General features: G+C 32.5%; 1 protein-coding gene across 1 annotated transcript; it reads right to left on the minus strand.

The window, feature by feature from the left end:
- Positions 1–2,207: 2,207 nt before the first annotated feature.
- On the minus strand, positions 2,208–6,329 carry LOC125222923 (phosphatidylinositol 4-phosphate 5-kinase 1-like). Its single transcript, XM_048125814.1, has 8 exons — positions 4,878–6,329; positions 4,621–4,785; positions 4,300–4,465; positions 4,030–4,140; positions 3,745–3,938; positions 3,527–3,657; positions 3,361–3,454; positions 2,208–2,933 (listed from the first exon to the last, which is right to left on the minus strand). Exons 1-8 carry the CDS (start codon positions 6,059–6,061, stop codon positions 2,624–2,626), a joined length of 2,355 nt encoding a protein of 784 aa, XP_047981771.1. The 5' UTR covers positions 6,062–6,329; the 3' UTR covers positions 2,208–2,623.
- Between the last annotated feature and the right edge of the window lie 7,852 nt (positions 6,330–14,181).

A 14,181-nucleotide genomic window follows, 5' to 3' on the forward strand; every position in this document is an offset into this window, starting at 1 on the left:
ATATTTTGTTTTTACTATATATCTATTTGATGATTTATATAGGATAGTTTATTTTGTTTCAATATATTAAAACCATATGGCAAAAAAAAAATTCTAGCTAGTCTCAAGATGTATAATTATTTTTTTATGAAAATAAGATGAGTTATAGGATAACGCCAAATCTAACAATCTATTCTTTTTCGGTTGTAATTTGTGGGGTTCATGTGCGTTATCGATTATATAAGTCAGGTTCACAAGTAAAAAGGGTTCATTTTCTTTATAAGATAAACTAGTAATATAAGTAGTATGTATTTGTATATATAAATTTTATATTGTATTTGATACAATTCATATAAGTTTCTTTTTGCGTTTAAATTTTTTCAAAATTGTTACAAAAATCGTAGTGTCGTACAATCTCATTATCATGTAAAATTGCAATCTATTTTGCGACAAAAGTTCACCTCTTAGGAAAAGAGGATAACATTTAACCTTATCTATCATCATACACATTAACATTGCAAAAATTATTGCAAAAAACTAGCTTCTTTAGGTGTGTTGGGTCAGGAAGTGTTAAAAAGAGAGAAAAATAAAAAAAAATGGTGAGAGAAATTATTTTTAAAATGGGAAGATCCTATGGAAAAAGAGAACAAGGTCAAAAAGAGGAGACAAACTCTAGTCCCCACTCTCAAAATCTTTGACCCACTTATAATAAAGGTATGAAACCCTATCATTATTCAGTTCTATTGTATATATCATTGCATCAAATTGACCAAAATGCCTACCACATTCCCAAGACACAACCCACAAAGTTTGAGTTATGCCATGTGTTATGGACACTCCAATAATGTTCCACATAGGTTTTGTCAAGAAATATGGATGAAATTTAATAACCAATCGAGCTCTCTCTCCTATTTTAAATAAGTTCTCATATTTTCTGTAATACCTTGAGTTTTATTGAGAGGCTCAACTACTCAAAGTGGTGGCCCACCTAATATTGGCTTGGGAAATGAACGAGTTTCAACCGACGATGATGTTAGTACTTTGGAATTAGTTCTATTTTATCTAATAACATCATGTTTCTTGAATCAAGTTTGATCGAGTTCTGGTCCTCCCGTAATTTTAAAAATCAGCCAAAAAGGTCATGAAGTTTAAATTTATTCGCAATTATATCACGATGACGTGTATTATATTATTGATGTTTTTCAACCAAACTACTATGACGCGCACATATAGTTTCCCAACTCTTATACTCCCTCCGTCTCATGTTACTTGCACTTTTACTTTTCGGCACGTCACAAACTCCTTATACTATTTATATTTTAAGTTAGAATTAATGCATTTAATTAATATGTTAGATTAAGTTAAGAGGTCATTTATTAAGTGATGTCCCATTACACTTAAAATTCTAATTTAATTACACTAAAAAATAAATCTCAATTTTACGGCCTAAAATGAAAAGTGCGAATAGCATGGGACGGAGGGAGTATTAGATACAATTCCATCAAAGTAGATGATTTTCCGACTGACTTTTCATATTGCAAAACGGCCTGAAATTTAACCAAAATTCATACTCCCTCCGTTCCTGAATATTTGACACGGTTTGACCCGGCACGGATTTTAAGATATGTAATGGAAAGTGTGTTGAAAAAGTTGGTGGGATGTGGGTCATACTTTTAAAGTATTAGTTTTATAATAAATGTGAGTAGGAATGAGTTAGTGGAATATGGGGTCCACTACCAAAAATGGAAAAAGTGAACTGTGTCAAGCATTCGGGGACGGACCGAAATGACAAACTGTGTTAAGTATTCGGGGACGGAGGGAGTATTTTTGTCAGCAACCTTTTATTAAATTATTATATATTTCACTCAATGCAGTAAATATAATTAAGGTGCCATGTTAGTTTGTTCCTTCATTGTTTTTTACTACTATTCCTTTTCTTGATAGAGGGGGGACCAGATTGTGAGTCAAAATGTTGTGGCAATTTCTTGTTGAAGAGATCGAAATTTAAATTTTCCTGTTTTAAACAATATAGGGATTAGAAAGGAAATGAGTGATAAACAAAAGTGCTACAAACACATCTTTTTCTCCCTTTGCTTTCTCTCCTTTTCATGTTATTATTATATCTACTTCATCTGTCCCAAAGGCCCCTCCCCTCTCTCTTTCACTGCAGCAATCAAAAGAAAAAGCAAATGCCCTCTCTCTCACACACACATATGAAAGAGAGAAGCTTTGAAATCTCAACAAAATTTTCTTCAATAATTTAATAACTCCTTTTCCTGTATATGCTGTACAATGCCATTATTCAAAATCCCATCTCCCATATTTGAATCTTTTTCTTGGGGAAACACTAATTTCCCCTTTTTCCTATTCCCCAAATCTTACATTCACTAACAAAAAATTAACCCAAAAAAGCCCACATTTGAATGTACAAACAAACTTACAAGTCACCAACTCGGCTCGTGCGCGCGATCCGCCATTCCCTTGGCTTGGTTGGACCCTCGTTGGATGCCCTGGCCGTGCTTATAATATACTTCTTGTAGCCGTGATTCAAGGTGTGGCGCTTTGGCATATCCTACGTGGCAATGCTCGTCCCGTAGAATTCAAGACTCGCCTAAGAACACAACACTCGACAATTGGCATCAGTTCACCTGTCCTCCATAAATATTCGCCCGACAAAATCCCGGAATCTTTTGGAATACAGTTTCGGATCAACGGCTGAGATTGAGGTCGAATCCACCTGCAACGATTTGTACGCGTGTTCGAGCTTCTTGCTGATGTCATAATCTTGCAAAATGTCGATGATCCCGAAGTAGAGAACTACTTCGTAAACTTCACCACTGCGCGAGGGTCTCAAATTGCTAAGTCCTCCGCTGGAATACTTGTCAAAGTCGCTCCTCCGACCCACGCGCTCGGCTCGTGCCGGCATGTTGGCACCTAGCCTGATCAGTGGTTTCCTGATGATGAACAAAAGAATCAAATATTGCTATAAGAAGGTGTACACCTGTATGTATCTAGAGAAATGCAATTCTATTTCATAAAAACCCACAGATTTTATTTTGCTAAGAGAGGAAACAAAACCAGCATGTCAACTTTGTCATTAAATGATATGGATTGGCAAATTATGTTAAGAACACAGCATTGCAAGAAAGGTACAATAAAAGCTAGCTATACCCCACGAACAACTGTCTTCTAATAAACTGCCTAAACTACATAGCCACCCCCATCCAAAAGGCTCTTTGAATTATTCAACTACCACATTCAAATTCTATATAAATACTAAAAAAGTAATTAATCAAAACCTAACCAGAAATTAAAGATCACATGCTGAAATTTATGGAAGTGTCCGAAAAAGAGAAAATCTGTGCGGTTGGAAAAATTTACCTGCCAGCTAGAACTCGATCCATGTCTTGCAGTTCTGCTTCGAGGAAACGACAGCCACGCATGAACTTCTCATTTTGAAATGAATCACTCTTTCCTGAGAAGCAAGAGTTTAATGTAAGCGATCACAAATTAATTACCAATCACTTGATGCGATATTGATAATTACCTGTGCGCAATAGAAAAGGCGACAATCCCATTTTGTCTCGAGTACTATCATCGCGGAAATGAAGACCTACTAAGAGACTGTAATCCATGATTCTCTCTGCCTCCAAGAACTCACAGTCGCGATCAATTTGCCTATAATGATGCTTAAGCGGATTAGAACAAAGCTATCATCAAAAATTGAAAAATCTAAAGGTAAACAGGAGGGATCCAGGCACTAACTTGATAAGTTCTTGATACCAATTGGTCTGCAAACGAAATACAAAGTTCAAGTCGAGGTCCTTGAGAGTTGTGGTTTCATCAATCTCTCCCTCGGGCTTATCAGTTCTGCGGCCATGGGATGATCCTTTCAGATCAAACCTTCGATGAATTCGGTAGTCTGAGCAGAACATGTTTCCCATCACAATGAAACGCGTCTATTGTTCAAGAAAATGTTTCTAAAATTAGCTACCTCATAGACGCTCATAACATCATCAGGGAGCCGAAATAATAGTAATAATTATTTACCTTGACGCCCCCGACTGGTTTGACACAATGGACACCAAAGAATTTAGTCACAAGGGTATTTTCATAACGGCAAACATGCTGGTAATAGCTTGGAAGCATTTTAGTAAGCACCTGAACAAAATAATTCACCAAACTTCAATATTAATGACAATTATCAAGAGGAAGGTGGTCCAAGCCAAGTTGAATCAGTCCACCAATACAGAAAGATGTTAATCTTATCTTCTTTTTTTCTTTTCCAACATAAACAAGTCAAAGTATTAGACAACAAACCTTGACTTCTGATTTCTTCACTGTCTTGATCATGAACCTATCATCCTGTGTCAAGTAAAAGAAACTTCCACTCTTCCCAGGAGACGAAAGCTCTCTCAGAGCATCGCTCCCGCAAATGGCTAGCATATAATCCGCAGGATCAACATGAAATAGCTCCCTTAAATGTCTGAACACGGAGATAAATAAATCAACATCTAAGCAAAATCCATCAGTAATTATGTTCAAAAAGTTCTATAATCTTTCTCATATGCCATAATAGTAATCAATGGTAAAGTAACAGCTGCACATATTAAAATTAACTCATCAAACAAGCCCAATTACCTAAAAACCACAGGGCAATAGTCCTTCCAACGAAAGTCAATGGATTGATGAGGGGGCGTAAGCTTCGATCCCTCAGGTGGAAACCTTGTCCAAAACTTTTCTTTAGGATCAAAATCACTGAGCTTAAGAGTAGGCGACACGGAAGCATGCTTCCCTATTGAATACCTAATCAACAAGCACAAGAAACAGAAACATCTCAATACACAAAGATTAACACCAAAACATCTCAGAATCAAAACTAGGATCGCCATTATTACCTAATTCCCAGCTGGAGATTGAGCATCAGCTCGTAGTTCTTATGCCCTTTGGAAATCGTCTCCCCGGGCTTCTTCGCCTCCCCACTGAGGAAGCAAGGATTCTTCCTGAACTGCTTAATAGCATCCCTATCAATCACAAAACCATCTCTATACAACATAGACGCCTCCACATTATCAATAATGTCACACGTTATATCCCCTTCCTCGCCATCCGACTCCCAAATGCACAGCCTCGGAAACGTCCTGTCCACCCCAACAGACGACCTCTTCTTCCCCGCACCTCCCGCCACCATCATATCCACACTCTCCTCCCCCACAACCAGCAAGGGCGCAGACAATTTACACCCGAAATTGGCGTTAAAACCCCCATTCCTCACTTCCCCATTGGAAACAACCCCATTCTTCCCATTGTGAGCTGGGTAAAAAGTCCCATTCAATGTCTGATTCAGATTCCGATTCCCATTCTTGGAAGAATCACTTGACCAACATCCCATGTAACAACTTCCATCTGGCCAAGTGAAAACCCCTTGCCCTTTAGGGCTCCCATTCTCCCAATTCCCATCATACCTATTCCCATTGCTCCACACCAAAACCCCCCTCCCGTGAATCACCCCACTCTTCCACTCCCCAATATACTCATTCCCGTTCCTCCACAGATACCTCCCCTGCCCGTCCTGCAAATTCCTCTTCCACTGCCCCTCGTAGTAATCCCCATTGCTGTAATGCTTAACCCCGTAGCCGTGCTTCCGATCCCCGGACCACGAGCCGCGGTACATGTCCCCATCCGACCCGATGAAAGTGCCGGTTCCCTCCATCCGACCCGACTTGAATTCGCCCTCAAACGTAGCCCCCGACGGCCAGGAGAATTTCCCCCTGCCGCTGGCCTTCCCCTTCTTCCAATCCCCTTCATACATGCACCCATCCTTCCACAGATACTTCCCCGATCCGTGAGGCGTGTTGCTCGAGAACGTCCCGATGTACAGATCGCCGTTGGGGAGGCGCTTCTCCACGACATCCGGAATCGCCGCCGGCGTCACTCTCCTGCACGTCGCCTGAGATTTACTCCGCGGCACGATTATCACCGACCTCGGCGTAGTCGTGGTGGTGGTGGTGGTGGTGGAGCTATCCAGCGATTTCTCGTCGCAATTCTCAGCTGGCTTCACGCGTAGGAGCGTCTCAGGCATTTTACCCCTCTTTTTTCAGATGAAATTGGAAGAATTTCTCACTCAATCGAAGGAAGCTTTCACTAGGTTTGCTGGATTCGGCTACTGCCGCGGAAATTGGCGCGGTGCAGGTGGGGAATCCAGCATTTTCCGGCGGCTGATTGGGAGTAGTTAAGAGAGAACGCGTAGAGAGAGAGAGAGAGAGAGAAGGGATGAAGTGAGAAAAGAAGAGAAGTGAAAAAGCAGAGATGGAAAAAGAAGAGAAGAGAAAAGAAGAGAGATGGGTTTGAGAGAGAGAGAGGGGTTTGGATTGGAGTAATAAAGCTATACATACAAAAACACTGGATCGTCTCTGTACGTATGTGTGTTTGTCGACAGGTAATATGACAAAACTACCCCTCTCTCTTAGCTGCATCAAATACCTGGAAATGGAACTCATGCAAATTTATCTCATTTATTTATGGTTTTCTTGTGAATGGATATTCCTTCCATATAAATTAGATAAATTGCCAAAAAAAAAAATCATGAATTTTGGTCAAACTCTTCATCATCCGACTATTTTAAACATTGGTTGTGAAATAAAATCATGAGTTTTCAACTTGTTAAATTTGGATGAAATTTATCTAATCTGGAATTCTCATAATTCAATGAAAATGACATTGCCCATGAATTTTTACGGATATTTGAAGTTCGGGAAGAATTAATTACTTACAGTTGTGAGTTTGGTACTTTAGAATGAAATATTACAATAGCTCGTGTATTAATTTTGTAATCACTTTACTAATTATAATGGAGATATTTGCTCTATTGGAGAAAGAGGTGTAAAATAGAATAGTAATAGTACTGACAAGTGCAAAAAAAAAACACAGTTAAAAAATGAAGTATTTTCCAAATACCTCTCGTCATATTTATTTTAGGATACTGTAAATATGCAACATACATAATTGATAATACATTCATCCGTGACTAATTTTTGTAGTTCGTTCTTATTAAAATAAATTAATTTGTATATCATATGACTATTGAATTTTCTTAATTTCAGATGTATGGCAATTAAGATCCAAACTTATATTAAATTTTGATCTATTCTATTAAAATATTCATAAAAAATCTTGTATTTTAACCCCTAACAACTTTCTTTATAGAGTGAACTACAAAAATAGTCCTTGGACTATGCGTTTATCTCGCCAATGAACCGTGAACTTTAAAAATATCCCCAGACAACCATGGACTAAGCGTTTATCTCGAAAATGATCATTTTTTACTGTTTCGTGACGAAAATACTTTTTAGGGGGTTTTGGAGAGTTTGGACAATTTGGTATTTTTACATTTTAAATCTGATATTATTTCAGTTATGTACTAAATCGATATTATTTCAAAATTATCATTCTTCTTCCCTTTTGCCATCCTTTACTTTGTTTCTTTATTTCAATATTAGATTTAATTTTATAAAATTACATTTTAAATTTTGATTTTTAAATATCAATAATTTTTTTAATTATTATAACACGATTAAAACTATTAAATATTGATTAAATCTAAGGTGTCGTCGTACCTTATTGATTAAATATTAGACACTATCAAATATTGATTAAAACTATTAATTTGTTGACAAAATTTTGAAATAATATCGGATTTAGTACATAACTGAAATAATATCAGATTTAAAATGTAAAAAGACCAAATTGCCCAAACTCTCCAAAACCCCCTAAAAGGGTATTTTCGTCATGAAACAAATGAAAAATGACCATTTTCGAAATAAACGCTTAATCCAGGATTGTCTGAGGATATTTTTAAAGTCCAGGGTTCATTGGCGAGATAAACACATAGCCTATGAACTACTTTTGTAGTTCACTCTTCTTTATAATCTCATGTTCTTCAAAAAACTGACCCTTTTAAAAAATTGGAAGTTTGGTAACTTTGCCAAATAAATAATAACAAAGCTAGAAAAAAATGAAATTGAAATTATTTGTGTACAATAATATGTTCAGAACGAATGGGAAAATTGACATTAACAAAGCAAAAAGGGCAGACTGTCATGTTAATATACAATAATACCCTCTTTATATGCCTTAAATTACCATATTTCCATCAACGTAAATCGCGGGAATTTTTTATACGGTGGTTCACGTGTAGGTGAACCATCCAAGGATTCTAACAGCTTCGATTTTAAATACTCCTTTTTTTAATTATGGGAAGATTATGTGACCCTAATTATGGTAATTAGCAATAATTATGTCTTATTATACTTTTTATTTTATTTGTATCATATCTCAGTCTATCTAACATTCTAACTATACCACATTAAAAATTAGCCTTTCATTATGGGCATAAGTAGAAAAATTATTGGTCAAAACTCTCATTTTTATAGTGACAGTAGGTTAGATATACATCACTGATCACACAATTAATCCAATTTTACTTAAGTCGTTTTTAGCCTAGAATTTAAGAAGCTAATGATTAATGAATTATGCAGAGAGAAATAAAGAGAAACAATCAACAATTATATTTAGAAAGTGGAGAAATGATAAATAAAACAGAGAATATTGGGAAAATGGTAAGTATAGATAAAATGCGTTAGATAAAAACTTTTTAAGTGATAATAATTAGTTAAAGTGAAGAATTGATAAAATAAAACAAAGAATATTGTAAATAATTGGAGATAGAGTATATTATGAGATAATAAATAGTAGAAATTAAATATGTTGATTTCATAAAAATGACAGAAATAACAGAGTTGAAGACTTTTTTATTTTTGAGATAAGAATAAATAGAGATTAAATGATATAGCAGAGGACTTTTTAACATTGGCAATAAATAGAGATTAAATAGTATGTTGATTTATGACATAAAAATAACTGAAATAGTGTGGGACTGAAGACTTATTTTATTTTTGAGATAATAAATAGAGATTAAATGCGATAGCTGAAGATTTTTTAACATTTTTTCTTTTCTCAAACCTATATTTTCATGCCAAGTTTATTTATCTTATCTTTATGCAACTTGTGTCCTTAATCCTTTTATTATAGTAGTAATTTGGGTTCAATAGCAACAATTAAGTATGACTAAATATAAACCATACAATTAATTTTTGGACGATTTTAACGTTAACTTAGATCTTAACATAACCATAGAATTAATTTTTGGACGATTTTAATGTTAACTTAAATCATAATATATAACCATACAATTATTGTTTTATTTGTATATTTTTTGTTGGTCAAAATTTTAATTGGTTGGTGGGCTATGAGATATTGCAATCAAATCCCTATTATAAAAAACAGAGGGATTAATTAGCAATCTGCCATCTGTGATCAAATTTTGTCAACTTAGGAACAATTTATTAACTAACACAAATATATGATATTAAAATAAAGCTCTTAAATGCTGTCAAAATGATTTAATTTGTTGAGACATGGTTGCAACGTCTTCCAAGTTCATAATCATCAGTCGTTCAATGTATTATTTTATTTTGTTTGTTATTAATTGGTATGAATAATTTTTGAAACTCTTCGCTTATTGTTGATTTAAATAATTGAAGTAGATACATATATTTGTTAGAAGGGATAGGTGCATTTAGAATTTTTTAATAGGGTTATCAATTGACGATTGTTGACTTGACATAAAAATGACATAGGCATAACATATTTGTCTTTAGGTTTAATTATTAGTACCATATTGGTATAGCATTTTTCATGTGATTTGCTTAAAATTGTTAACTATGTTGAAAACTAACAAACTAGATAATGATAACATTATTACAAATTAAAGGCACGTGTTTGATAATGATAATGGGGAGTATAATTTTCAAATTTGTATTCTAAAATATATTTTTTAAATTATTTAAATTATTAATATAACAGTTTAAAATGTGGATATATTTAAATAATCTCTACTCCGTTGATAAAAGTGTGTTTGGTATTGAGGCTTGAGCCCATTGGACCCTCCTTTATAAGACTAACTAAAATTTAATTAAATTTTATGATTTAAATGATTAGTATTTAAAATATTAATATTAAATATTATCATTTTTGGTGAAGATTAAAATATCATTGGTAAAATCAAAATTGAATGCAACAATTAAGTTAATACGATATACTGTATATTATCCCATTATTTGTACGGTCGCTTGATAGAAAAGTTTTGTATTCATACGATTAATTAAATATTGATGCATTTTAACTCTTTTCATCTAATAATGACAATCGATTTATTTTCAGGTGCTACGTATTATCAAATTTGATGTGACCTATATCTACGTATTCTTAAATTATTACTTTGCCTTGTTTAGTTGTTTACTTTGCCAGTTTATTTTAAAATTGAAGGTTCATGATTGAATTATATAGATTATGTATAATATTTTACAGATATGATATGTTATACAAGTCTTAATCATATTTTATTAGCAGATTGAATTATCATAATACATTCACTTATTATACATTTGTTGATTAATTAATAAGTATTTTTTTTATTTAACCATGTTTTAGCAATAATTAAGTGCATATAACCAAACATAATATTGATATAAAACATGGCACAATTTGGGGATATTTGATGGGGGAAAAAGTTCATGACATTTTCTGAACTATTAACTCTATAATATATTTATTTGTAATATTGATAAAATATAGGAGTAATATAAATACAACATGGCAATGTATTTTATGAAAATATTCCAACAAATTACAGGCTGTTAGTCATCATAATCTACCACTTTATATGGGTTAGGAGCAAACTTAACTTCCAAATCAAGTCAATCAAATATAGTTCCTTCTCAACCCCATTTTCTTTCTTGATTTACAATAAATACAAAAATAATTTCATCATTCCATTAAAAAAATATTCAAACCTTGGAAATGGTGGTGGATAATGAATTGTAAAGTCAATAAAACCTAGGTAAAAACCTGTTTGTGGGCCTCCTTTCTTGCCCATACCCATAGTGGTTTGCCTAGTTAGAATCCCACCAATTAAATTACAATTATCTGATATCTCACAAGAGTATTTGTCTTGTCATTATCATAATTTTAATTTCCCATTTAAAGATTGATAATTAAACATCTTAATCCTAGGTGTTTTCTTGGAATAGTAGTCATTGTTCATCCACAAATGTCCTAACTTAATAAATAATTGAGGGTTAAGAGAAACTAAATTTATGAAAATGGCAATGACAATTTATCATTCTAAACTATGGTGTTTGGCTAAATTAGAATATATTAGACATTACTTGTATTAAAGTTTAAATAAAATTATATTAAATGACTATTTCAAAAATAATGGCTGGTTACAATAGATTATTTGACCGGTCAATATATATTAGACGTTACTTGTATTAAAGTTTAAATAAAATTATATTAAATGACTATTTCAAAAATAATGGCTGGTTACAATAGATTACGTATTTCATATTCTCGTTAGTTTATTTGTTACCGGCTTTTGCCGCTTTTATTAACAAAAAAGAAGAAGAAGCTATATAGTCATATCTAATGATGTCCAAATGTGTTGTTTAAATGTGGACAAAAGAGTAGAGTATGCAAAATGCATTATGCAATTAGGGGAAATAAAACTCTTATACAAGGTTGTATGAGTTGGCAAAGAGAAAATATACACATGACCATATGGTAGATAAGGTGCAATGGAAGTGATTGATATGATTTGGATAATACGAAGATATATGTCTTGATTAGGAAAAAAAATAATAAAAAATACTATTAATTATACAATTATGCATAACTATTTATGCTTGAAATAAGAATATCATGAAAAAGATCAAATACAACCAGGTAAGACTGGCTTAGCATTATGATTTGTGAACATCTCTCTTGTTTAGTTCATATTTTGCGTTAATTATTTGTTTTTTTGATATTTTACCAATTAGAAAGCAACTGCAATGCTAGGAATGATCACATCAGACACAAATAAGGGCGATAACAAAGAACGAATCAAAAGGGATATGTTTATTTTTGGTGCTCATCTTTGATCTACGTTAAATTTTATACTTTATAAAATTAATTACAAATAAAAAGAGTAATTTTCGCATTTTCATGTGGATTATATGGGTTTTTTTATTCAAAAGAGAACATTGTCAAACCTATATAAGCTACATGTTGTATCATTAAATGTTTGCTTAAAAAATTTAAGCATCTCAATAAATTATAATCCAAATTCATAAGAGTCATTTAATATAGGTGGAGTTATTAAATGACCACGGGCGGCGCTAGACAGAATTTATTTTCCTAGCTAGTTGTGTTCTTATTCAATTACACATTTATAACGTGGGTCGATAGGATTAAAGCACATATTTAATCTTTTTTCATGAAATTTCATGTAGTATAATTTTTATTGGTGTAATTAGAAGTTAATGGATATATGTCATAAATGCCACAAAGTGAAAATGCTCAATTACAATTTAATTATGTTTCCGATTTTTGGATCGATTTTTAAAAATGACATATTGGCCTTTAAAATGTTAAAATTAAAGGTTGGTTTTTGAGGGCCATTGTCATTTAAATCATACTGTAATTTTTTTTTACAGTTGTTGGTCTGTTTCATCATTTTTTAAAATTAGTTTATAAGACAATACTTTTTTTAAGGGTCAATTCCAATAAATTGAAAATTTGTGATTATTTCACTTTTAAAAGTTATGAGACAGACAAGAGGTCAATAAAAAAATGAATCAAAATTTCATCTTCTTGCCATATTTTCATATTTATGTACTTGATCTAAATATTCAAAATATTTGACAGACTAAAAAAACAATTTGTAAGGTTGATAACAAATAAAAAGACTGAATTTAAGTAGAATTTTTCAATATTCATAGACCATCGATGGAGTCAACTGATCCCGCCTGACCTTTGTCCACATCATAAGTTCATAAACACCAGTAAGTTGAGTAACAATACTTTGTAAACCAAATGTCTAGATAATTGGATCAAATTAAATTTGAAATTTAATTCTAATGAAACGTGTTTGTCATTATTATTCGCGATAAGTAAGTAGCATTATTTAAATGCTAATGATGGTGATAACGCCTAATTCATGACGTGCCTACCTCTCATATTCTCTTTGCCAAACTAATTACTTGCCATTATTCTAGTTAATTAATGTCAACCAACTGAAAATTATAGTAAATACTAAAGAAGTGAATTTGCCCCATAGTTTAGCAGAATTAGAAAATTGTACATTTTGGTCAGTCACCTTTATCTTTGCAAAAAAATATGAAAGGCTCAAATCACTCATGAAATATAGAAAATAAAGTCAAATACTATATATATAAAATATAGTTGATCAAACAAATTCAAAAGAGACATGCATCCTCCAAACAAAAAAAAAAAAAAAAAAAAAAAAAAACAAATTTAAGCAGAACAATTGTCACCAACAAATCTGTAGAACTACAAGTCTACAACGGAGATAGAATTGGAATATCACATTTGCGTCACACAATGAGATTTCTAATACGAAATATTATTTTTACTAAAATCCAGCAAAAATTTTATACTTTTTGAAATACTCCCTTCGTTACATGAAAATATACGTATTTTTTTTTTCGTTCGTCCTATAAAAATATGAATTTTTAATTTGTGAAAAGTTATCCCAATTTATTATCTCTATACATCAAATTATTTACAATTTATAACACTATCAAAGCACTAATAATAATGTGGGTCATACCAACCACTAACACTATTTTAATTATTATTCTTATTTTACAAATTTTACGTAAATCGTGTTATATGTTCATAAAAAATTTTTTATAGGACGTAGTAATATGAATTTAATTTAAATCTCCACCTATCTAAAGGCACGACACCTACACAAGACTCCATTATTAATTAGGTGAGGTATAGCCAAACCATTGTTTTTAACAGTTAATCGTTAGAGTTTAAGACATGGGTGGGCCCACCGGCCTATTAATATTGTGGCACCGTCTAATTCCTCAGTCCACGTGGCGCATTGAAAAAAAATTCTCCCTATTATTTTCCTCTTATTCTTTTTGCTTTTCTTATTATAATTAGATAAAGTGTATGGTTACTAAAAAATAACGTAAATACGAAAAATGAAAAAAAAAAGAAATTTAATAATTTAATATTATAGTTTTATTATTATAAAAATTGATTAGAATTTGATCAGACTTTAATTTA

The sequence above is a fragment of the Salvia hispanica genome, chromosome 4 (assembly GCF_023119035.1).
Source record: "Salvia hispanica cultivar TCC Black 2014 chromosome 4, UniMelb_Shisp_WGS_1.0, whole genome shotgun sequence".
In the NCBI taxonomy this organism is placed as follows: Eukaryota; Viridiplantae; Streptophyta; class Magnoliopsida; order Lamiales; family Lamiaceae; genus Salvia; species Salvia hispanica.